This window comes from Triturus cristatus, chromosome 8, assembly GCF_964204655.1.
Source record: "Triturus cristatus chromosome 8, aTriCri1.1, whole genome shotgun sequence".
NCBI lineage: Eukaryota > Metazoa > Chordata > Amphibia > Caudata > Salamandridae > Triturus > Triturus cristatus.
The window spans coordinates 1273942532-1273966894 of NC_140591.1; the positions used below are offsets into that span (position 1 = coordinate 1273942532).

The 24363-nt window shown below is 40.5% G+C and overlaps 1 protein-coding gene across 4 annotated transcripts in view; it reads left to right on the top strand.

The window, feature by feature from the left end:
• The window catches only part of DCAF6 (DDB1 and CUL4 associated factor 6), a 525140-nt gene that overhangs the window by 260846 nt on the left and 239931 nt on the right, over positions 1–24363 (top strand). For all 4 annotated transcript variants that reach the window (XM_085622996.1, XM_085622997.1, XM_085622998.1 and 1 more), the window contains exon 10: positions 1302–1520. In XM_085622996.1, coding sequence (XP_085479122.1) covers positions 1302–1520 — 219 coding nt within the window. The remainder of the gene's footprint in view (positions 1–1301; positions 1521–24363) is intronic.

A 24363-nucleotide genomic window follows, 5' to 3' on the forward strand; every position in this document is an offset into this window, starting at 1 on the left:
TCCAAGTTTGGCTGAGTTGTAAAGATTTCAGGCAGTCCCCAGAGAGTGAGCACACTTTCTTTGCCTGCTGCGATCTCCTTCATTGGGCTTTCATCTCCTCCACTTGACCATTGCTGTCTTCCATGTCTTTCTCGTAATTCTCATGTCCATTTCATCCATTGAAGTCTGAGATGTACTCTGCTCATTTAATTCCAGAAGTGAACATGCTTGCACCAGGAGGCTTCAGTATAACCTTAGTCTTTTATGTCCGTGCTCTCTCCTACTTCCAACCAGTGAACAGAGTCTTTATAAAGACAACAAAAAAATGGTGGCATCAGAGAGGCAAAGACTTAAGTAGTCAGGTTTCTTCTTCAGATAACTCTGCCTAGCTGACCATCAATTTGGGATGAAGCATCAAGATCATTGGTCTTGCAGATTGCATATAACAGCCCCACTTCCCCGTCCTTGCCTATATTCCTCAATATGGAGCCTGGGTAAATCTAGCACTAAAAAAATAGGGATAATTTGCCACTTTTACCAGTAGAGAAACTATCTATGTTTCAACAGATACAACCAAGTGTCAGGTCCAGCATTCCAGTAATTTGGAGAATAAAAAGCTTGAAAAGGGGCTTGTGTTTAGTCTTAATTTCTATAACAAAGACATTTGATTTGATGCATAAGTTCAAGACAGTAAATGGTCTCCCACAAAAGGAGTAAGATATATCATTGCTATGTAAGCTATCTTTCTTTTTAAATAGTTGTTAAATTGTGGCGATTATGTTTCTCAAGGTTGATGTTTCATACAACCAGTGCAAAAGTGTCATTGTTAGCCTTTAGAGCCCTATGACCATTTTGAAATTTGTAGTGCAGTTGCTTCACTCCTTGGCTCTAGCTTCTTTTTTCCATAATTGTTTTTTACCTTTAGTTATCAGGGGACCTTGATTTGTGCATCGTTATCTTATGCTTTTTTCTCATTTTCATTTCTTTCTATTTGTAGCAAATTTTGTTTAAGGTCTGTCTTTTTATTTTATTTTTTGCATCTCACTTTGTTTTTATGGCTGCATTTATTTGCTACTGCTGCAGACTATGTACTGAGAAAACATTTTGAATAATATCTGGATTCATAAATAACAAGTGTTTTTCTTGTAATTGTGGCTCTGTAACGCCTAAATTCATCAGAGAATTATATAATTTGAATGTTTAAAATTTGACGTGCCATACAGATTTAATTTTTTTTATATAATTGTCATTTGCAGGATTCATCAGTATAACGTTTCTATTTTATCATTGGTTTTGTATAAAAATATTTTGTTTTTTATAAGGTGGACTTAATCGACCAACAACTTCAAGTTCAGGAGTCACATCCCAGGGTGAAGTTGACACACAAGCAATGGAATTGGGGTCTCTCTCTGAACAGGGTTCTGAAACACAGGCATCCACTTCTACAGAGGCACCCCCTCCAGTGTCTTTGCTACCACCAGCAGACAATCCGCAAAGTCAGTCTGCAGAAGCTTCCAGTAGCTGTTCAGCTGAGCAGGCTGGTAAGAATAAACGTGTATGTAATTAAAAGTAATTTTTACAGGCAAGGTATTTTTAAAACAGCCTTCCAAAAGGCACTGTGATGTAATTTAATCTAGAACATTTGAGCTTTCAGTGTGCAAATACATGTTTTCCTGTTAATGCTAAACCCTGTGATTGCCTGTCTTTTTGTAAGTACCTTAGAGACAAGTGAATATCAATGCTGTTTGTGAAGGAATTGTGACGAGAAAACCAATCATGTGTAAATGCCTAAAATCGTGGTCTCTTTGCAATTGGTGTGTAATAAGGAAAGCAATAGTATTGTCAATCATTTGAGCACTATCTATTGTGATGTCCATGACAAATTTAAGTAAAGAGCAGGAAGCCGGTTTGCACTTTAAGATATTGAGTACAGACAGCCTTAGTTCTATGGAACGTTTACCACTTGTTTGATATGCCTTGCTCTCTGCAAGTGAATTGCGTAAATTTCTTATAGTTTGAATTTTACTAAATAAAACCCCTGAGCAGTTCAGCAAACAGTTGATTAACACTGATACTCAGACGGCAAGTCAGTCCTTTTTCTTTGGTTATTGCTGGATATTTATTCAGTTTTTTGTTATTTTCTTCTATGTAGTTGATTTGCATTTGATCGGTTTTGGAAGTGATAATACAGGTTCATGTAAAAATAATAAATATTAATTATTTGTCTAATGACAGCACTCAATTCTTCAATTAAAGAATTGTAGTTATTTAAATATAAAACGTAACCAACTTTTGCAGCAGTTTCTCAATCTCATTTTAAAATGTAATTAAGTTTGAGTCAAGTGTTTTTTATTTGTGTGCATCATCCACATTGTTTATTGTCTACACAGCTTATGATTAGATAATGTGCTACATAATTTAGGCCTTCTCTTTGCTGTGAATAAATTATGAGCTTTCTCCTCACTGTCTATTATGATTACAACAGGACTATATATTGAAAGATTTGTAATTCATTTTCTAATACAGGAATCTGTAATTTGTTATTTCAGCAGAGGCACATCTAAGTAGCTTTTTAGCTAAATATGAATTCCTCCAGGGTAATAATAGCATCTGCCATAGCAGTGAGACATGGGAAGGAATTCCTTTGTAGTATCTGTTAAACTATATTAAGTGTAATGTGTAGGGGCAATAACTGAACACTATTTTGTTTCTGTAGAATATATTTTGTAGAATATTTCTCATTGATAAACATTGTTCTAAATACATAAGTGGTAGTCTCACAATCTTTAAGAACATTTATCATACTCTGCCCTGTCTAAAGGAATTTTTGCAAAATCTGTTGTACTTATTAGTATGACCCAGTGCAATTCATACTATGGAAGAAATAACTTGTAATTATTTTTCTCCTTCATGTTAATCTTCGTTGAATTATTTAGGCATTTTGCAATGAGAAACCTTTTTCTTAAAAAAAAAAAAAGATATTTATATTGAGTTATATTTCATGGTATTCAAACGTTGTTAAGATAAAATAAATATTGTGTCTCTCAAATATTTGACCCAAATGTTCCAACCATAACTTGTCAAAAGACATACTGGATGGAAGTAAAATCTAAGAGAAAAGTGTTCCTTTACAATTCTGCATCTCTAATGCTCGAACCATTGTTCTTTGATCATATGAGCCAAACAGACACCTCAGTAGACAAAGAGGTAAACTGGGCTAAAGCTTGGTATAGTAAAAAAGTAAGAAAAAAACGAAATGAAATAAAGTAGGGATAACGTGCCCATGACAATCTATTCCTGAACTAGTATTAGACACTGATGCTATTTTAGATTTGATATCTTTGACGCCAAAGTAATGGGACAGACAGACACCACAATAGACAGAGAGGTATACTGTAATACCACTGGGGGGAAAAAAGTAAGTAAACCTGAAAAGAAAAATACCTTTAACAAAATAGTGATCGTGTTCACCCATCAAAATCTATGTTTAACTTTTGTCAAGTTGTTTGGGATAGAGCGTCTAAAAGACTAGTGCGTGAGGAGGTGGGCAGTTTGTGTGACCCACCTGACTGAAGCCTAGCCTTTCTTAATAGATCCATCATCAGTCCTCAGTCTTGACAAGCATACATCTACTGATGTTGCACTTGAATATTCCCCTTTCTTTAATTTTATACGAGAAGTATAACGGAGCCCACTACACAATAAGGGTGTTGTATATGTCCAGGGATGGAGGATATATGCCAATTAGGAAGGCTACTTATCAATAAGATTTGTGTATGGATTGGACAGAAAGACATTTGCTCTTTGTGAAAGCAATATTAGATTCTCAAGCTTGAGACGGAAATCGGATATTGATTTTTAAGTGAATCACTTGATCACTGGATTGATGGCAAAAGAAACTTAACAATAACTTTTCCCACCCTTGGTAATGGCACTTAGTAAACTTTTATCTAAAAAATCTGTAAATCAGATTTTGCTATTATATTTGTTTGAGTTTAGCATCCGCCAGTATGAACAATCCATTTCCATAGTATCCATATTTAAATAAGGGGTGGGGACTTCACAGAATACAAAGCTAATCAATCCATAAACAAAGATAACAATAGAAGAATAAAGAATCGTTAGGCACTATGATAAATGAATTATTCTTCTAGTATGAAGTTGGGTCATTTTGCTTCTACTTTGTAACTATCAAAGGGCTTGCAGTGGCCATGGCATAGAGAAGTACTGTCGCTTATAGATGGCTAAAGAACATAAGTTGAGTTGATCAGAGCTTCCAAGGATGTGCAGTACTATGTCTATAACCAATAGTAATAATAATAATGTGTATTTTGTACATTTGTGAGAAGATAAATGCCATCTCCTCCTGGATCTTTTAACAGCTGTATACTAGGGATTTATTTTTCTTTTCACACAAACTGTATGGCAGTTTATTTACTGGTACAGCTGCATTCTCGGGTTGTGTGGGAATTCCAATCTTGTGATGGGCATCTGGGATATAATTTCTTTGTAGGAGGTTGCAGTGTTGTATTCAGGATCACCACATGTGAACCAAGCTGCAGGGTAACCTGCAGAGCCATCCAGTATAGACCTAAACAGTCCAAACATCACCTTCAGTCCGAATGGAGTAATGTACCACCTAGTCTTTACTTGTAGGAAATTTCTGCGTGTTGAGTACATGTGGATGATTTTGCTGCCCTAGATCAAATATTAGTGGATCTTTCTTACTGATTTTCTGTGTTCAAATAGCTCTCCAAAAATAGAGCATAGAGTGATGTTAAGGACTATGTTGTAAATTATTGATGCGATATCAGCAGGAGATTACTTACTTTATCTGCTTGTTATGAAAAACGAATTCTAAAGTAGTCATATCTCTACAAGTGACTTCTTTTGTAGATCTAGTGCTCCCCAGTGACATAGTTGGGTTAAAAGGTAATCATCTTAGCGCGTAGGTTTGAATATTTGACACATGCCTCCCTTCTTAACAGTTCTACATTAGACAATAGTTTGGGTAACAGAGGTGAGTTGTTTGACTCCTACCTACTATGTCCTAAACTCAGCGTTATGGATATTTGGTGACAGCAGTGACACAAATGTTGTATTATTTTTCATAGATATGCGGTTCCGGTGTTCTAGTAGAGAACATATAGATGATATGAGACTGGAATTGGTGGCTGTTTGTTTGTGTGGGATCACCAAAGCACATGATGTAGTGGGTTATAAGAGCAAAGATAACCCTTTGTTTTATGAAGGGGCGGTGATTCCAGTCTAAAACTGGGTGCAACGAGGTGACGTAAATGTGATGTTTAATATTGGGGAAGCCTCAATCTCAGTCTGTAGTGCGTCTAAACAGAATGGCTTTGGACACTCTTACATTTTGTTGTACCACAAAAAGTTTGGTTAATTTCTTTTAGATCTGGGTAGTAGTGGGCCTCTGGGAAACCTAAGTGGCAGAGTTTGTGTGACATATAAGAGTTGAATTAGAAAGTACATTTTTTTGCTCATAATTCTGCTTAGTTGTGAGATGTCCGGTTTTCCCCATCTATAAAAACTCCTGTAAGATGTTGCAAAGAGAATGGACATTGTAGTGGAAAAAACATTTAAAAAAATTAAATGAATACCTATATATTGAATATGGCCAGTGGTCCAGCTTAGTCTGTGTTCTTTTAGTGAAGGTTTGCAGGTATATAGTCGAGCTGCAATTGCATGCCCCTGAGATTTAATATAATTAATTTTAAAGCCAGAAACATTTAGAAATTGGACTATCTGTCCAAGAGAGCTGGTTGTGAATCTTCAGGGCCTGTTGAAACAAAGAATGTTGTTATCGAACAGTACCAATTTGTATTCACTTCAACTCACTGAGATCCTTTTAAAGATGAGATTTTTAGTTATGTTTCAAATGAGGGGCTACATTGACAAAGTAAAAAAACTCGGGGGGGGGGCTGTCTCATGCTTCTCGTCAATTTGATTGTTGTAGCGAATTTGCCATTTATTTTAATTTTTGCAGAGCAAGCAACAAACTGGACACAATATATTTTGTTGCCATTTTGGTTAAACCCCGTTTTTGCTAAGATCTTGATTAAATATTGGCCTAGAAAGTTTGTCTAGCAGTTTCTCTGCATCAAAGCTGGAGAAGTACCATTCATTTGTTTTCTTGTTCTTCTGGTTCAGTTAAATTGACAGCAAGTCTGTTGTAGTCTCTGATATGGTGATTTCCATTAAAGGCAGACTGGTATACAGGGAAAAGTGAGGACAGTATTTTGTAGAGGCAAGAGACGAGTATTGCTGTAACTATCTTTAATTCCTATTTTAATGAGACTGTGACCCTATATGAAGCACATGCTTTGGGATATTTTCAGCCTGTAAGTAATAATGATATTGTAGGTTCCATCGTGGAATCATGACAGATCTGAAGGATGAAAATTATTGTGGACTTTATAGAGGGGTGGATATTTCGGGTGGGTGACCTTTGGAAAAAGGGAGAGGTAATGCCCTTCGCGAAACTACAACAAGACCACAAACTGTAGAAACCGAGAAATTCCAGTACCTACAGGTACAACATGCCTTGAAGACCGTGATCCCGATGGGAATTACCTCTCCGGAGGCCTCGCCTCTTGAGGATAGGCTCCTGGATGGGTATATGCAACGAAAAGCAATTTCCCTGACTTAAAAAAAAAAATTGATCGACCATTCGCCTGATCCTCTTCCGCAAATTCGTAAAAAGTGGGAGAGGGACTTGTCGGGCTAGAAGAGTAGGAGTGGCAGGAGGCACTGGCATCGCCAAAAGAGGTAGCAATATCCTCTATACTGAAATCAGTGCAATTGAAAATATTGCACAGTATATATGTCACGGGGCTAGGTCTGGTCAAGATGGGATATAGAGAAGACCCTGATTGCAGAAGACAATGTGACCGAGAGGGCACGTTCTTGCAAATCATATGGGAATGCCGATATATTAGTAGATACTGGAGTGCTGTCATCCGATGCATGGGGACGGTACTGGGAGAGAGACCAGCAGCACCCGAGGTCAAACGCTGTTTGCAAAACATATGGGAACCAACAGATTTGGGTAGCAAGAAGAGAACATGGGTGTCGCTGGGTGAGATGGTTGGTAAGCGAAACATAGCAAGGGAATGGGGGGCGCAAGATGTACCGACAGTGATGAAATGGATAAATTATATGGACTGGTGCATGTTTCGGGAGAAAACAATACATGTATCCAGGGGGTGCTCTAGAGAGTGGATGCAAATATGTGGTAAATTGAATGCATACAGGGGGATATATGTTTAATACCGTCGCAGGACTCCTCAGACGAACCATAATCTAGAACTGCAAGAGCAATCTACCCAAGGGAGCGGCTATTTATTGTCACTGACCCATGCGTTCCGCGTCAATGATTATGGTGGCTTAAATGCAGCATTACCTGTGAAATCTGTTCTGTTGTTTGTTGTAACCAATAAAAAGAAATTTAAAAAAAGAATGTAAATCTGGGGTGTCACCTGACAATAGGTGTATTTCCTGTTATAGTGCAATGTCGACTTGTTTAAGGTATAGCCATTACAAGAAAGTCTTCCTCCTTACAGGTAAGTTGAGACCTTGAATGTTGAAAGTAATTATCATCTGAGGATTCATAGTGAAGTCAAGCGGTAAGCTTACGCAATGGTTTTTACATTGCGGAATATCAAAGGACCAGGCAGTATCCCAGAGTGGGTAGTGTGTTGGGGTTCAGGATGCAGTGTACACTAAAAGTCTTTAAAGGTAATGCTTCCCTCTCAAAACAACTCATCATATTGCCCTTTACACTGCTATTAAACAAAATGAGCTCAGAGAACATTCAGAGCATTAATACCTAGTATTAACAAGATTTTTTTCTAATCTTGAAAGAGAGGCAACTTGAACACACCGAAGTATACCAAGGGGTCAGCAACTGAGTGACAAACCAGGTCCAAATCCCCTCCCCACAAACCCAAACAGCATGATCATCAATTAAGCCAAATTTCAACTATATGTGCTGGTTCAAGATAGCTGGAACTCCTACGAAATTGATGTATAGTATAATTTCTAAATTATTGAAAACCGGTTTGTTGTGAAACAAAGTATAGTGTGTAGATGCAGTGCACCATGTGAACGTAGAGCTTAAAGAATAGGTAAAATAATTAGCAGTGAAGAAGTCCATTTGTTGTACTTGGCTCTCGTCATCAGATTCATTGAGGGAACCTTTTGTCTTGTTCGCGTCTCAGGCTTCTAGTTGCTCTTTATTCTCTATCATATCGTTGGGTATGCCAGTTATAACTCAGTTCATTGAGATGCATTAGCGGCCCCAGCAGTTGTCTCCAGGTTTTGGATAGTAATGCCTCTTACTTTGGTCAGTAGCTTCACCAAGTATTTTATTGTTGAGGGTGAACGACAAGAGACATAGGGAGGCCCATCTGTTTCTGTGAAGTCTTTGGGCCTGATTCATAAAGATAACTTGCACTTGTAAGTTTACTATTTTTGGATATTTACAAACTGCACTTTTAAATTTAATTACACTTTTGTACTAAGTCCAGCACTACACAGGGCCAACCACTGGTACTGCAACATCCTCTGGTAGAAATTAATAGAAGTAGGTACTTGCTCCAGAAGTGTAAGTTGCTACAGAAGTGCAGATTGTGAATAGCACTTTGAGTATGTTTTGTAGTACTGCTGTAGTACTACAAAACGTACTACAAAGTGAAGTTTGTGAATCAGGTCCTTTGTGTTTTGCCAACGTAGGAGATGGTATGTCTTACAACAGGGCTGTAGTCCCCCCCCCCCTTTTGATGTTTTGTTTTTGGGCTGCAGAAAGAATGCCTTTTTTCATTTTAAAGAAATACATTCTATTCAAAATATTTGGGGCAAGTTTGTTCTATTGTTGGAATGCAACTAAAACTCAATGAGTATGGTCCTAAATAACATTTATCATCTGAGTCGAAGGCAAGTTTCAAAACAGAGATTATAAGTGACCTTCTAAATCCAAATTGGGTATGATGCTTGATTCCATGATTTCGGTTATTACTTATGCAAGATCAGTTCTCTAGATCCACAATTTTATCTGCGAAATCATGTTGTTGGTTTTCAAGAGTAATCACTGTGTTAGTAATCTTGTCTCATTTTTGTGTTTGTTCTGTATGGTTGTTTTCAATATGATTGATTCAGGTTTCCACCTTTTGTGAGGAACAGTTTTAGCCAGTCAGAGCAGCCAGTAAATCCTGATGTGATGCTAAAATGTCCTATTTAAATTCCTGTAACAGGAGTTGAATGCCACCCTTTGTGCACAGGGCTTGTAGATCCAAATTTCCAGTCTGACTTCATTGTTGGATTGCACCAATTTATATAGTTCTTGGCCAGGTGACTTGTCCAGTTTGTTTGGGTTTAACTTCTTTAATGGAAGATGTTTTAGGTTGCAGACAATTTTGTAACCGCGCAATAAGCGGAGAGCAATCTATGATGAAGTTGAGGCAGGCAAATAGCTCTAGTCTGGTGTATAACAATACAGCAGACGACAAGGTGCAGCAGTCGAGCAGCACTATCTTGAGCAGTGACAAGAGGAAGAGGTGAGGTTTAGTAGCTGATCATAGGATGAAGTTGAGGATGTAGGACCTTTGTATTATATAGTAAAGCAGACCTTGCTGCTTTGGTATCCTGAACCCAATATGGGCGCAGTGTGGCGATATGGTCAAGTCTGCCAGAGAAGCCAGCAGCGGTCCCCAAGTGTGAGCAGTGGCCCCCCAGGCTTGAACAGAGGACACACAGTGCACTCTGTCTTGCTAATGTGTGTGCCAGCTCAGGGGCAGACTGAACCGCTAGTGGCAGTCATCTCCATCATGCCCCTTGGAATCAAACAGCCGCTGTAGTGCGGTGGCGGTGTCTCATTCACCAGCTCCGGGATGAAGAACTAGTGTCCATGTAGGCATAGCGGAAAATAAGTTTGTAGGTGCCTCACTCTGCTTCTCTACAGAGCCAGCCATCTTGGATATTTCTGGGAAGGTGATGCTTTCTGGGTTTGTAGCACTTGAGTTTGCAGCTTTATCGATGATGGTTCTATAATAATAACTAATTGAATCCTTCAGGTTTATTGCTGTTTCATGACATCTGTAGCCCATAACGTCGTTCTGGGCCTCCGCCCACCTGCGCCATATCTTCACTCAGCTCTGGTTATAAAATTTTCCAAAGGGTACAAGAATGACACGTGCAGTATCTTCTGAGTGTGCTACATCTTTAAAGACTTTTATAGGATGTGGATATTTGTTGAAGTAGTCTCCTATCTGCAAAAAATTAAAGAAGTTTGTCCTTCAAAGCGAGTCGAATTTGACGGCAAAGCCATCAGAAAGGTAATTTAGACTTCTCATGAGGGAGTTAATTATACCTATAAAAAGGAAGTGCATGAATGGTAGTAACACTCAAAAATCACCTTCAAGGTATGGGTTTGCTAATTTTTCTTGACGTGTCATTGATCTGCATAGAACCTGATGTTGTGATTGTACATTATCTCCTGTTGGAAGGTTGCTACGTATGTATTCCCAATTTGGCAATACAGTTTTCTTTTCTTTGAGGCTATACGGCTCAATGGTTCACTTTCATACCTAGTTTTGTCAGTAACATAATTGAAAACCTTCCAGAAGTTACAGCCTCTGAGTTTTCCTATTCATGTGAACTTGTCTGTTGTAGATGGAAAAAGAAGGCTGTGCCTTCTAGACATGCATGTTAAAAATATCTTTCTCATTGTAAAAGTATCTTGCACCTTGGATATTGAAAGAGCTATTTATTGTTTATAAATATCAGTGATGATTCCATGATGGAGAATCTTCCATATCGTACAAGCCCACTGACTTGTCAATCGAATTGCTTACATTAAAAGTCTTCTAAAACACGTTTAGCTTAATAATAATTGCAATCGTTTTAGATTTGAGTTTAATGTAGATGTTTCCTGACACTGACTTTAAAGAACGAGTATAGTACCATGAAATCAGGCCAAGCTGACAAATGAACAACTGTTTTGTTGAATTGTGGTATGTACAGATATATTGAGCACGGTTTTGTAATCAGTCATTTCTTTTAAATGCATAATTTTAATTAAATGTACACCATCTTGTAAGTCTTCCCTCATGCCCCAAAGGATCTTGGAAAGGTGGGTTATTTTCATTAATGTATTTTGTAGTACAGACATTGACATTATAATGAAGCCTTCATTATCCCTACATAGTCATGCCTCTGACATCAGAAGAGACATGATCCTCTATTTCATTAATATGTTGGCTTCATTGAGTGGTTAATGGCCAGAATGCATTTTCCAGAGCCTAAAGTACAGAATGGAGGCTTCTTATGGGTATTGAATGTGGGTTTTGAAGGTGTAATCTGTGTGTGAGATGACAAAGAGGTGTCCTTATGCAAGTATTTTGATTTAATAACTTGAAGGGAAAAAAATCTACTGTTTGGTAGGTCAGTTGTATCCTGTGCATGTTCGTCACAAGCTGTTCGGCTCAGGTGCCCTGAAAATATGATAGTGCTGCATTGGTGGCAGTACATCACTATAGTATGATAAGCTGGATTGGTATCGGCTTCCTTTGCTACAACCTGAGGTGGTGCGGGTTGGCCTGGCTCTGCAACTGCTGCTGTTCCAGAAGTGGATGCTTGCTCAACACTTATCTGCATTTCAGCATGAGCTAAACGTGCTGGGTGCATAGCCTTCATATGGCTGTATTGCTCTTTTATGCCAGCGGGAAATTCTTTATAGCACAGCTTACACATTACATGCGTCACTGAGACTCTTTTTTTCTCCAAGAGCAATATAAAAAAAATGCAAAACAAGTGACTCCTTGTCTGTTTTGACAGGCTGGTATATTGATGGTCCTGCATCTGGTCGATTCTAGAAGACAAAATCTTCTGATGTTCCCGCAAAAAAAATCCTAAACAAGTATTTGGAATGCAATAGGTCTCGCATTTGCGAGAGTTTAAGCTATTGGCATTGTAAATTACAATGCCTTTTATTTATGTTTTGGTTTTTAAAACATTAATAAAAGGCTGTGTCATTTACAATGCTAATAGCTTAAACCCTCGCAAATGTGAGACCTATTGCATTCCGAATGCTTGTTTAGTGGTGAAAGTCGACTAAAGTCAGCGATGCAGAGGGACTGCTCAGAAGTTAGCCTGCTCAAAGATGTGGAACTCGAGAGTGTTGGGCCACCAAGCCTTTTTAGGCGCTGGGAGTATGCACACATTTCTCGGGTCATTTACCAAATGTTACTGGGCTGTCCTTGCGTTTAGCCACCGGTGAGTCTTACGCCCAATGAGTGAGATTTGGGGTATCAGACGATTAGCAGCAACCACAACATCCTCTGTCGGTGTACTGTAAGGGTAAATCAGTCACTGACCATGGTTCTAACACACACACATCTGGATGTTAATTCCACATGCTCTCACTTTAGCAGCGAACGACGTTTGCTTGAAAAAACGTCTCCTACAGCTGTCTTTAAAACAATCATTGTTTCCTGTTTAAATCAGGTACCCAAATACCCTGCCTTTGCCTACTAGTGTTTCAGCTGGAGTGAAACCACAGTGTAACAATCGAAATAAGTGCTTGTAAAACTGTGGCCTCTTTTAAGACCTAGATTGCAAAAAGAAACTTATTTTGAGCAGTGCTCAGCCCAGAACATCATGTTAATGTTGCCTTTATTGCCTAACAAGCGATCCTAGCAAGGGAAAGGCGGAAAAGCACCATCCTACAAGGAAACTGAACTTGTCAAATGCAAAATGAAATGCAGCATCAATTTCAATGCAGACAAACCCAGTCACATAGATTAAGCAAGCATAATACGGGCGAGGCCTTATTTCGGACCACAGGAGCCAGGCAGGGAGATCCTGCAGGATGAAGAAATGCAGGCTATGTAATGGGAAGAATCAATTGCCCTCCCCCACCCCCACTCAATCAGTGCAGCTCCACTTTCACTCTTCAGCATCTGACAAATAATTAAAGTTATCCCGGGCAAAAACCTCATCTGTAATGACGAGCTAACTGCCGCCGCGACAAACTTCAAAGTGGCTGAATTTAATAGTGTTCAATCGGATGGTGCTGATGAAGAAGTGTGAACCTTACCCGGATGGTCCAGCCGCGCACCTCATCAGGGCCGGCCGTGTAGAAGTTTTCACATGAAACACGTGTCTGACACACATAATCAATGTTTTTGTAAGGGGAAGGCAAAAGGGCAATGAAGAGCCTGTTTTTTAAACTGAATAACAGTCATCAAATGAACCAAACAGGGGGTGTAAATACCGTGTTAAATAACTACTCCCACAGAGAGCGTTACTTCACCAAATCTGTTTGCTCAATTTATTGTTAAATAAAACAATTCTCAAGCTACAGTTCACAGCATGTGCAGGCGGAACAGCGAGCGCACTTCCAGGCAGCGAGCGACACGCACCGCAGCCGGCCACCGATGGGGGAAGCAGCGCTGCTGCTGAGCAGTGTGAGCCTGAAAGAAAATAGTGCTCACCAACAACATAACGTTGGCCGTGAAACACCGCAAGTAAAAGGTCTAGTCGTTATGGGCGGTCACAAAAGGAGACAGGGCGATAACAAGGAGGGACTAAGAAGCCTCATAATCAATCGGAAGCCAGCGTTTACAAAGGACAGTGACACTAGCCAATCAAAAATATGGGTGGAGAGTAGGTGAGGCTTCCACAGCACTTAAACATAACCTACTACAGCATGCCTCGCAGAGCGGGCAGCGCATGCGCGCTGCAACACTAGGCTCGACCTAAAAACCTTCAGGGAAGATGCAGGCTGGGCTCAGGAGTAGATGTATAGACATCGACTTGCTGCTCCGTAGTGCAAAAACGGAGGATGGGTACTTCCTTATAATAAAATTTGACATTGAGGTAATCCAATGAGAACTCTTAAATGGGCATGCCGAAGCTACTAGCCATCCATGAACCAGGCATTGTGGAGCTACTCCAGCTGTGGGGCAAGGGGTTCCATTGCGTCATCGTCCGTTAGCACTTTAGACTGCTCTACTGAGACCATTCAAGAGAAATCTGCCTTTTCCGCAGACCTAGGTATCCCTTGCGTCTAAGCGCCTCACCCTCTGCTTCTGTCCATCTAACAACCTCATCCCTCCACTTGCGCTCCTGCGGTGTCATATGAGATTGCCAACGTTGTGTTATTAACTGTTTGGCAAGCATCAAAGCCAGGGCCGCAAAGCGACGTAATAATTTCGCCGCCTTGGGTAGTGGGCAAAGCACCAGCAAGCATACCTCCATTTTGTCCCTCGGGGAACACTCTGTAAGTTGGGAAAATCCCTGAGTGACCTCCGTCCAGAACCTCCCCAATGCAGTACATGACCGTAACATGTGAGTAAAATCAGCGGGTTGGTGGGAGCATCTGGGGCATAGAGCGGATGCCATGGGATACATCTTTTGGCTTGCCAACGGTGTAAGGTAGGCCCTGTGGAATATTAATAATTGTATTGTCTTCAGGCGGAAGTTCCGGGATACCCGCCGGGGATGTTCTAGTGCAGAGGTCCATTCCCTATCTGATAATTCTCTCATTAGGGCCCCCTCCTGCTTCTGTCGGAGCGATGTTAGTGAAATGTGTAAGTGCTCTTGTAGTCCTCGGTATAGCCAGCGAACCAGTTGGCGCCCCTGCCCCATCACGTGCAGAGACTGTAGTAAACAAAACGTAGGGGGTTCCTTCTGGTTAAGTAGCCAGTACTGTGTGACATACTGTGTGACTAATGCATGCGTGAGGAAAAGGGTGTTCGGCACTGCATTGGTTTGCACGAACTCCCCATGGGGCATTAAAGTCCCATCCAAAAATAGGTCCCCTACAGTAATTGTCCCTGCCTGTATCCAGTCCTGTACCCAAACAGTGGACAGAACGCCTCGGCGGGTTGGCAAGCTATAAAGGGGGATATTTGGAGCATATGGATTGTGCACTTTCGTATATTTTAGAGCTAGCCTCCAATAGTGTAATGCACTATTTAAGAGATAGGGGGGGGGTCATGTACCATGTCGACCCCAGGGCACAACAATGTATGTAGTGTCCCACGCCGTAATTGCGCAGGGGTATAACCCACTTCAAATAAGTTATGGCCTGCCAACCAATATGCCAACCATAATAGCTGCCCAACAATGCAATAGGCTTTAAAGTCAGGTGCTCCCATTCCGCCGGCAGTGGGTGGAAGTTGCATCTTAGACAGGGCTAGTCTGTGTCTACCCTTTCCCAACAATAGAGCTGTAAGCAAGGTGTCTAGCGCCACAAAAATCCAGGCAGGCACGGCGACAGGAATATTCACGAAGTGGTACAAGAGTCTGGGCAACATAACCATCTTGGAGACTGCTAAGTGGCCCGCTAGTGTCAACGGCAAGGCGTTCCAAAACGTCACTTGGGAACGGAGTGAATTTATAGTTCTCACTATATTCCCATCTATGGTGTCAGTCGAGGATCTATACATTTGTATCCCACGGTATTTAAATGTAATGGGCTCTACCCTAAATTGTAACTGACCAAATTGCAGGTGGATCACCTCGTATGTGGCAGAAAAGGAGTACGCCACTGATTTTATGGCATTAAGGTGGAGACCGGATATGTCGGCGAAGCGCGAGAATACCGAAGCTATGGGGTGCCTATCCATGCCAAGATCCTTAAAATAGCATCTGCATAAAGTGAGACTGAATGTGTTACTGTTTGTATTGGGATGCCATAGGGGGACATGGTATCACGTAGCTGTTGCGCCAGGGGCTCCAGCGCCAGCACAAATAATAGGGGTGACAAGGGGCATCCGAGTCCCTCGTGCAATATGATATGTAGGCAAAATAATCGCACCTGTCTTGGCTTGGGCCGTGGGATTTCTATACAACAATTGAATCCATTTGCAATATTCAGGGGGTATTCCAAACTTTGTGAGAACTGTGAGCATGTAGGACCAACTCAGTGTGTCAAATGCTTGCCGTATATCTAGAGACAAGCATCCCGCCAGTTGTAGTTCCTCAGTCACAGCATGCATTAGAGCATGTAACTGACGGATATTAAGAGATGTGCTATGCTTGGGAATACAACCACATTGGTCTGCGTGTACCGCTTGCGGCAACAGGGGAAGTAATCTAGTCGCCAGGATTTTACTTAGGATTTTATATTCTGTATTGAGTATCGACAGAGGTAGATAAGATGTCATGTCAGAGGGGGTCTTATCCGGCTTCAACAGAGAGGTAACTATCGCTTCTCTGGTAGTGGGAGACAGTGTGCCTTCTGTGAGTGAAGTGACATATAATTGTAACAACTTCGGGGCCAATACATCCACGTAGGTAGAGTAAAATTCAATAGGCAGGCCGTCCGATCCGAAGGTCTTATTTCATGCTAACGCTTTTATTGCAACACGGATTTCTGCAGTGGTAATTGGGGCTGCTAATAGCTTAACAGTCGAGTCCGGTACTGTAGGAAGAGTGATTCCCTCAAAATATTCCGTTGCCACATTGGAGACATCGAGGGGGGGGAGCCCTGTAAAGAGCTGTATAATGTTCCTGAAAGGCCCTGTTTATATCAATTTGAGAGGTAACCAGTATATGGTGTGCATTGTATATTGCAAGTGTAGGAGTAGGTGTCAATAGGGGTGCAATCAATCACGCTAGTAGCGTACCAGCTCTGTCTGCTGTGGCTTGTGTACATAATGTGTAAGCCTGGAAGTCAATAGTTCGTAAACGCTCCAACAGTACAGTGTACTTGATTCTAGTTTCCTGTAAGTGCTCTGCCTCTGTCACATCTGATTGGGATGCTGTTTCTAAGGCCTGTAATTTATCTTCTAATTCCGTCAAGTCCCTCGTCACCTCTCTTCTGACCCCAACTAAATGACCCATAGAGACTCCCCTTATTGTTATCTTAAAGGCCTCCCACTCAATTGACCTGGTTGTGGCCGTGCCATCATTGTCGGCAAAGTATGTTGTAATGATGTCGGCTAGTTTGGCACGAAACACCTGGTCTTCTAAGGTCAAAGGTTGTAGTCGCCACATAGGTATAATTGTAGGGACCCGTCCCCAGTGTATTGTCATCTCTAAAGGATTGTGGTCAGATATGCTTTTTCCTAGGAAAGTGCTCTGATGAACAGCAGAGGAGAGGTCGGGGTACACTGAAAATGATCTAATCGAGTATGTAGGTTATGTGGGTGGGAGAATAATGAGTATACCCGCATATCCATGTGTTTGGATCACCAGACATCCAGAAGATTCCACCCGTGTGTTGATCTATTTAGCGCAGCAGCCTGAGTCACCGCAGCAGTATTCGGCAAGGGGGGATGCGAGCGGTTCCAATGTATATCCAGCACCGCATTAAAGTCCCCTCCCAACAACCAAGGGTATTGTACCCAATCAGAAAGTGCCTGAGATAATCGTGATAAAAAGGCTTCCTGGTCAACATTTGGAGCATAAATAGAGCCCAGCACTACCTGCCTACCATCCAGTGTCCCTCGAAACAAAACATACCTACCCTGGTCATCTATTCTAGACTCAGAGCAAAAGGGATCCCCGCCCGCACCCATATTGCAGCCCCTCTAGAAAAGGCGGAGTATGCAGTTGCATAAAATTTACCTCTCCACCTCCTCTGTAATATACTCGATTGCGTCGGCATAAGATGTGTCTCTTGAAGATATGAAATTTGGGCCTTGCGACGATGAAGTTGGGCAACTATTCTATGTCTCTTTTGGACAGACCCCATCCCTCGAACATTCCAGGATATGACAGTATACAACTTAGCGACCGACATCACCAGGCTTCAAGCAGAATAATCAAAACAATACAAACAAACCCCAATATGGGTCCAACGATTGAACTTCGCTCGACCAAACTGTGCATAACAAAGTTAACATATTATACTAAAAACTCTGGCTTTCGCTTGTGGGGCAAGCTACGTGCTCAGTACCCTAGTTTCTGAAGATACAAGACAGGAACATGCTTAGGCCGGGCCAGGCCGACATGCTTCCCGTTTGAGACCCCCTACATGGGCCCATAGAAATAAAGCTTTAAAACATTTTGCAATAGAGGCTGATTAGGTATTCATCAATGTGCTACATAGTTCAGGTATGAACTTGGATATGTGGGGTTCCGGTATTAAGCGACATAATTCTGTTTAGTACCTTCCGAGTTCAGCCCAACGGGTCATGGCTGTGCTGTGTAGAGTCAGATGGGAACAATGCTACACTACCCTCAGATTTAGAGTAAGTGTTGGTATCTTCTAATACTTGACCCTGTGTGCTGCCTTGTGGTAAAATAGGTACCCATTTTTCATGGTGCAAGAGTTAATGAGCATTGTTTTTATACAGTAACATATCTCTTTCTAGTTGTACCCATAACACTGGCACTATTACTGCATTGTACAAAGTTAACCTGTACACAAAGTGTGTCAGTGTTAAAAGAGAGCAGAAATGCTCTACTGTACCAGTCATTGAAGGCCTATTCTTGCATTTATGCTGAAGTATTAGATCGGGGCCTTTTACAAGTCAGTAGACCTTTATAAAGGAGTGTAGAGTACAAATCTATTACAACATTCTGCTCCATGAGGCCAGATTGTCCCTGGCTCAAATATACTCATAATCATTCACTCCAAAAAAAGACACGCTGGAACAGCATTTGACCGTTTCTTAGTCAGATGCCATGGTGATACCTCCATGAGAATGGAAGACTAAAGCCTCTGGTACACTCTGCTGCACAACCTCTACTGTTCAGTTTACCATGATAAATACATACGTTCTGCACAGGTAGGGTAAACATAAAGGCTCAAAACATTGGGACATTTGAAATGTTGAGAGCAAGTAATGTAAATATGCATTTATTAAGCACGAACTGTCACTCCGCAAGGAGCATCCTGGCGCTAAGGAATAGAGGAGGGGCGGGTCCAATGGGAATTCCGCCTGAGATCTGTTTAGATTATATCAGCTGATTAGTCTAACATAGATAGTATAGATATACAATTTATACATTAGTAATTGTATTTACACGAAAATGTTTTCTGATCTTATGTGGAACTATGGGGAAAAACAAATCATTAAGATTCTGGAAAGAAACATATTTTAAGTGTATGTCAGACTAAAATAGTAAAGAGCAGTTACTGTACTTCACTGCCAGCCACTCATTTTTTAAAATAAGAACTAAAATAAACCTATTAAAAAAGTAATTTCATATGTTTATCACCTACACGTTTATGAATATTCACTTATTCTGTAGAAACTTCCTTTAGTTGTATTAAAAAAGTTAATTCTATAATGCTCGAAATCCTTGCTAGACAACAAAGCATTGAACATGAACTTTCATACTTCTTGCCTGTTTAACTGTGCATGTAATGAAATAAATCTCATATTTTCTAGAACTTTGATTCCAAAAATATGAGGTAAGAATTTGGAGGTTTCAACTGTTACCTTTGTTTTAGACAAGTGTCATTACAGTCAGTCCAGCCATATTAATTCTTTTGATACACTGTGAGGTGACTTGAGTTGAACGCCTCACTGTCATGGAAAATGATGGTGACAGTAGCAATGTTATCCTATATATTGATATCTGACCAGTTTTAAAGTTGTTATATATGTTTTTAATTTAGTGTCATCCACTCTACACCTTTGTAGCATGATGATAATATATTTTTAACTCTGTCTTACAGCTAATGTAGACAGTAGACAGACTAATGTAGAATGTAGACAGTACATCTGCTCTACCCTCTGGACAGGAGTTATTCTTGCAGCTTTAAGAAACATTGTTTCAAAAGCTACTGATTGGTAATCTGGTACAGTTAGATAAAGAAATTGCTCTGAATCCATCTCTGTTCTGATTGAATGTGAAAAATTAGCACATTCATGAATCCATGAATAGCTTATTTAAAATAAGTAATTGATTATAATTTCCTCATTTTCAAGCATGTCTAGCACTATCATTAGAGATTTCTGAGCATCCTGTTGAGAATTGAAACTGAAGTGTAATACACTGGTCAACAATGTGACGCATACCTGATGTAGAAGGGCACACATACTTTTGAGCCTGTACTGAACTGAGTAGAGTTGACAGTGCTCTTCATAATTATTTGTCTTTGTTTTGTTGTTCTCAACTACAAGGGGTAACTGAAATAGAACATTTACAAATACATTACAGTAACAAGAAATTTCTCATGAGTTTGAAAATTTAAAGCCTACCATGTCCTGCTTTTGATCATTTTTCACCTTTACGGAAAGCTCTTTAGATGTTTTACTATTGGGACTTTTGCATTATCTAAAACTTTAGCAATTTTATGCTTTCTATAAATTCATTTTTTTTCAACAATGGGATACAACCCCAGCTGTTGAGCATGCACCCCTCTCAAGCATGTCTTTCTTTCACACTTGTCAGCATTCATTTTAATGTCATCAATCTGAAGAAGGTACAATCCTGATCGTGAACTAACCAGTGATAAAGCAACGCAAGACATGCCTTCTTTGAAAATAGTTTGACCTATATTTATCATTGCTGCATCCAAACTTAATCCATTACATTTTTTAATGTTAATGGCATAGGCCAAACTTATAGGAAACTGTTGTTTTCTGACATATAGGTTCTTTACCAGGAGAAATCTAGCAGTGCATCTCGCAATTTTTTTGTCCTCTTCAATATAGCCAAATGTAATTAAAATATACTTGTACTCTGCTTTATGGGCATATGCCAAGAAATCCATCATCGTACCCATTGCTGCTTAGACTACACCCTCCTTAACATTATGAATTTGTTTTAAAATTGTTCTGGAATTTTTACAGAGGTTTAGGGTCTTCTCTAAACCAGCAGTGTGTGAAACTGTTTCCTCAAGTGATTCTTGTTTCTTTACCACAGTTTGACATAGTGGTAAGTTTAGACTTTGATGTTCCATTTTATCTGTACTGCTAAGATTAACAATCTCCTGATCAAATGAAGCATTTCTGAGTTAAACAGGGCACACTCATCCAATATTGCCATGAGGCACACAATCTGTAACTTTCCAAAAGATGTTGCATTACACAAGTAGGAGAGTCATTGTGTGGGACTAGAGTGCTTACCATGCAATTAGCAAGAGCTTATGTCACTTCTTTTTTGATTATTCTTATTCTCAATTCTTTTTTTTTATTTAAAGTCCTTTATTACACTATTTCACAATACACAGCTTCCAGCCTACAACCCCACGGGCCGGCCGCACAGTAGTAACACACGCATTGCTTCGTATAGCACACAGCCCAATGCCGTCAACCCGGGGGTACGGCGGCGCGTTAAAGTGCAGATGTCTCACAGTTTCAGAGAGGATAGTGAAGGACTCATTTTCAATTTTGACTAGAAACCAGAACATGTTGCGAGGATAGCGCCAGTGAGCCCCGCAACGAACACCCTATTCTTTCAATATATTACCATACTCCATATCTTCAGCCTGTTTCATATTCTTGGTTAACTCTGCATACTGGAAATTTAACCATATATTAATATTTTTAACACTTCCCTGGGACTTTTTTGTTTTGTCATTAATCAGTTTGTTGAAAAATGGTTGACCTTTCTCAGGTGTCAACTTTAGAAAGTCACCAAAAACCGTGATATGTTTACCACCAAAGAGAACATCATAGTGCGTTTTCAGGACCGCTTGCATACTTGGATGAATGAAAGCTAGCATTAAGTTTGACAACATTCTAGCCTCATCTATAATTAGGCCCTTCAATTTCTTCAGAAGCCTTGAGACTTCATAACAAGCATCAACATCCATTACAGCCAGACACTGCAAATTTACCTCCTTCAGTGTTTTGATCCATCTTATTCCTGGATGTATAGTACTGCAGTACTTAATAGAGACAAAGATTTCTTACAACACTCAGATTGGGACAATAGGTGTCCATCATGTTGGTTTTAACTATGTCACTGCTGTCTGGATCAAACTCTGCAAGATATTGAATTTCTGGAAATGATTTTAACACCGTTTTCTTGTTGATGCTTGTCTTAAACTTACCCAAATTATGAATTTGGACTTGCCATATATGCCAGCAGAACTCAAATATTGAACAACTCATCAGATCCAGTTTACCTATGGGAATGCATCTTTAAACTGAAACTGTAAAGCTTTTTAGTTTGACTTCTCTGCTGCTATCTCTTCCCATACGTCCTTCATTTTTGTCTTTTCCGACTTTATGTATGTTATATTGTGACACTGAGCAACAGCAATATAATTGTCTGCTACAAACGGAATATTCATGTAAGCATTCCACAGAGACAGGACTACAGGAGTGTAGTCATTGAGACGTTTTGAAACCTTTATGTTGTATGTGTTCTTAGGTGATTTACTAGGAAATGTGTGCCTTACTGCAGGCTTAAAACTTGTCACTCTTCCATTAGAGATTATAGGCCTAGGGAAACCAAAAAAGGCACTTAGGGCCTCATTAGGACTATGGCGGTGCAGTGCCGGGTCCACCCTGCCGCAGCACCACCAAAGCTGTGATCGGGCAGCCTGCCAGATTAGGAGTTTCCTCATGTCTGGCGGTCTTTTTTGGGGCGTTCCCACAGCAGTGCCTCTAAAAACAGATACCGCAATGGGGACGCCAAAAACAGTTCCTGCGTAGCATGGACAGAAAAGTCCATGCATTGCAGGAACTGGTGTGCATGCACACAGGGGGGCACATGGTATGCCCCCTGTGTGCATCCACAGGGCGCTGAGGCACCAGGGGGCCTGTAGAACCCCCTTTGTTTAATCTCCACCACAGTTTTCATGGAGGAGGAACCGCTGTGAAAACCCTGGTGGAGAGGAAACCCCTAATATGCTTGCCGGTCCTGCCAAGTATATTGATGCCTCTACACCGCAAGGATACAGCAGTTCCCTGGTGGCTGCGTTGGGGCTGTGGCAGTCCGACCGCCCGACTCATAGGAAACCGCTACCGCTGCTTACTCTCGAGTCTTGCGGTCCATGGACCGACGTAATTGGGCCCTTAGTGTAGTATTTCTCTTTGCTCTGTATCTCCGTCAGCAATATTCCCCACATTTATGTAACTGGAATCGTAAGACTTGTTGAGTAAGTGTCCTGTTCTGAGAGTGAATGAATTGTGACACTGATTCATCACTGTCTTGTCCAAACTTTGGTGCATCATTCAGCCATATTAACATATGAACATGTGGTACACTTCTACCTTTATATTCTTTCCTCCAGAAAAAGTTCATAACTACACCCAGTGGTAGATTTATTTTTGTACAGATAAAGTGGAATAGCTTCATATCAATGCTTGAAGTACCGGCAAACATTTGCAGGATCAACTGAACACAATTCCCCAGGAGTTAAAATGAATGCATGCAATGTTTGCATTAGCTAGCCTGGGGAAGTCATGAAGATCATCCCACGCATGTTCTGCACAGCTCCACGAGACCAACCAGGTGGGTGCACCTAGATTACACAACATGCACTTTAGCTCACCATGGCAACAGTACCAGTACTTATTTGTGTAACACGTTGGCAAGCTATAATGTTCATGAGATTACTCTCTAGAACCTCATCTTTTCCATGTACTTTTTCAACAAAATCTCTGGCAGTCATATTGGTGAACAGTGTCCCTGTTTTCACTTAAGATAGCACTGTTAGATCACTTTCAAACAACAGATGGAAAATGTACGGAATGTTTTGCCTAAATCAAGGATCTTCAGAATATAATCTAGTTGATCTATATTTTGATGCTGAAATCTGGACTGTACTGGAGCTCTTCTCCCACATACGTACCAGTTCTCCTTTTGCTTGCTTGCTTCATTCGGTACAAATCTAAAGCACCACCCATCAAATATCTTGAGTGTAGAGGATGAATGCGGTAATGTTCATATATTTCTTCTGCTTTGCCCAAGTGAACTTTTTTAAACTGACCACAAGGATCTGAGCTAGAGGTGTCTGTTGTGACACGTTACATGTTTACATCCGCATCATTGTGAAATACATTTTCAAGTTTAAGGAATTGCAGTGCTTTCATAGGCCTGTCACTCCTTACAAGTACCTGCCAATTTCTTTAGGAGCCAATCTATTTACTAGAACCACTTGTGGTTCTTCTTACTCTCGATCGAGACCTTTAGTTTTAAAAGTCTCCTTCATATTCATAGGCAAATTTACAACTTTACCTTTCAGACCTTTCTGTAGTTCTGATGGTGGAAATGGCCTACTTTTTGTCTGCATTCTAAGAATTGCGTGGAATGGATGCACAGTCTGGATGAGAATACTCTCATAGACATTGAAGTGCTTCAGCTCAGGAGGAATTGGGAAGTCTAGCTTATTATGAACACCTCTTGCAGATAGTTTATTATCCAGTTTGTCTATACAATATTTGCAAGCAATCTGGTTTATGCACAAGTCAAAACAATCTTCTGCTATTAAGTGAAGAGCAAGTT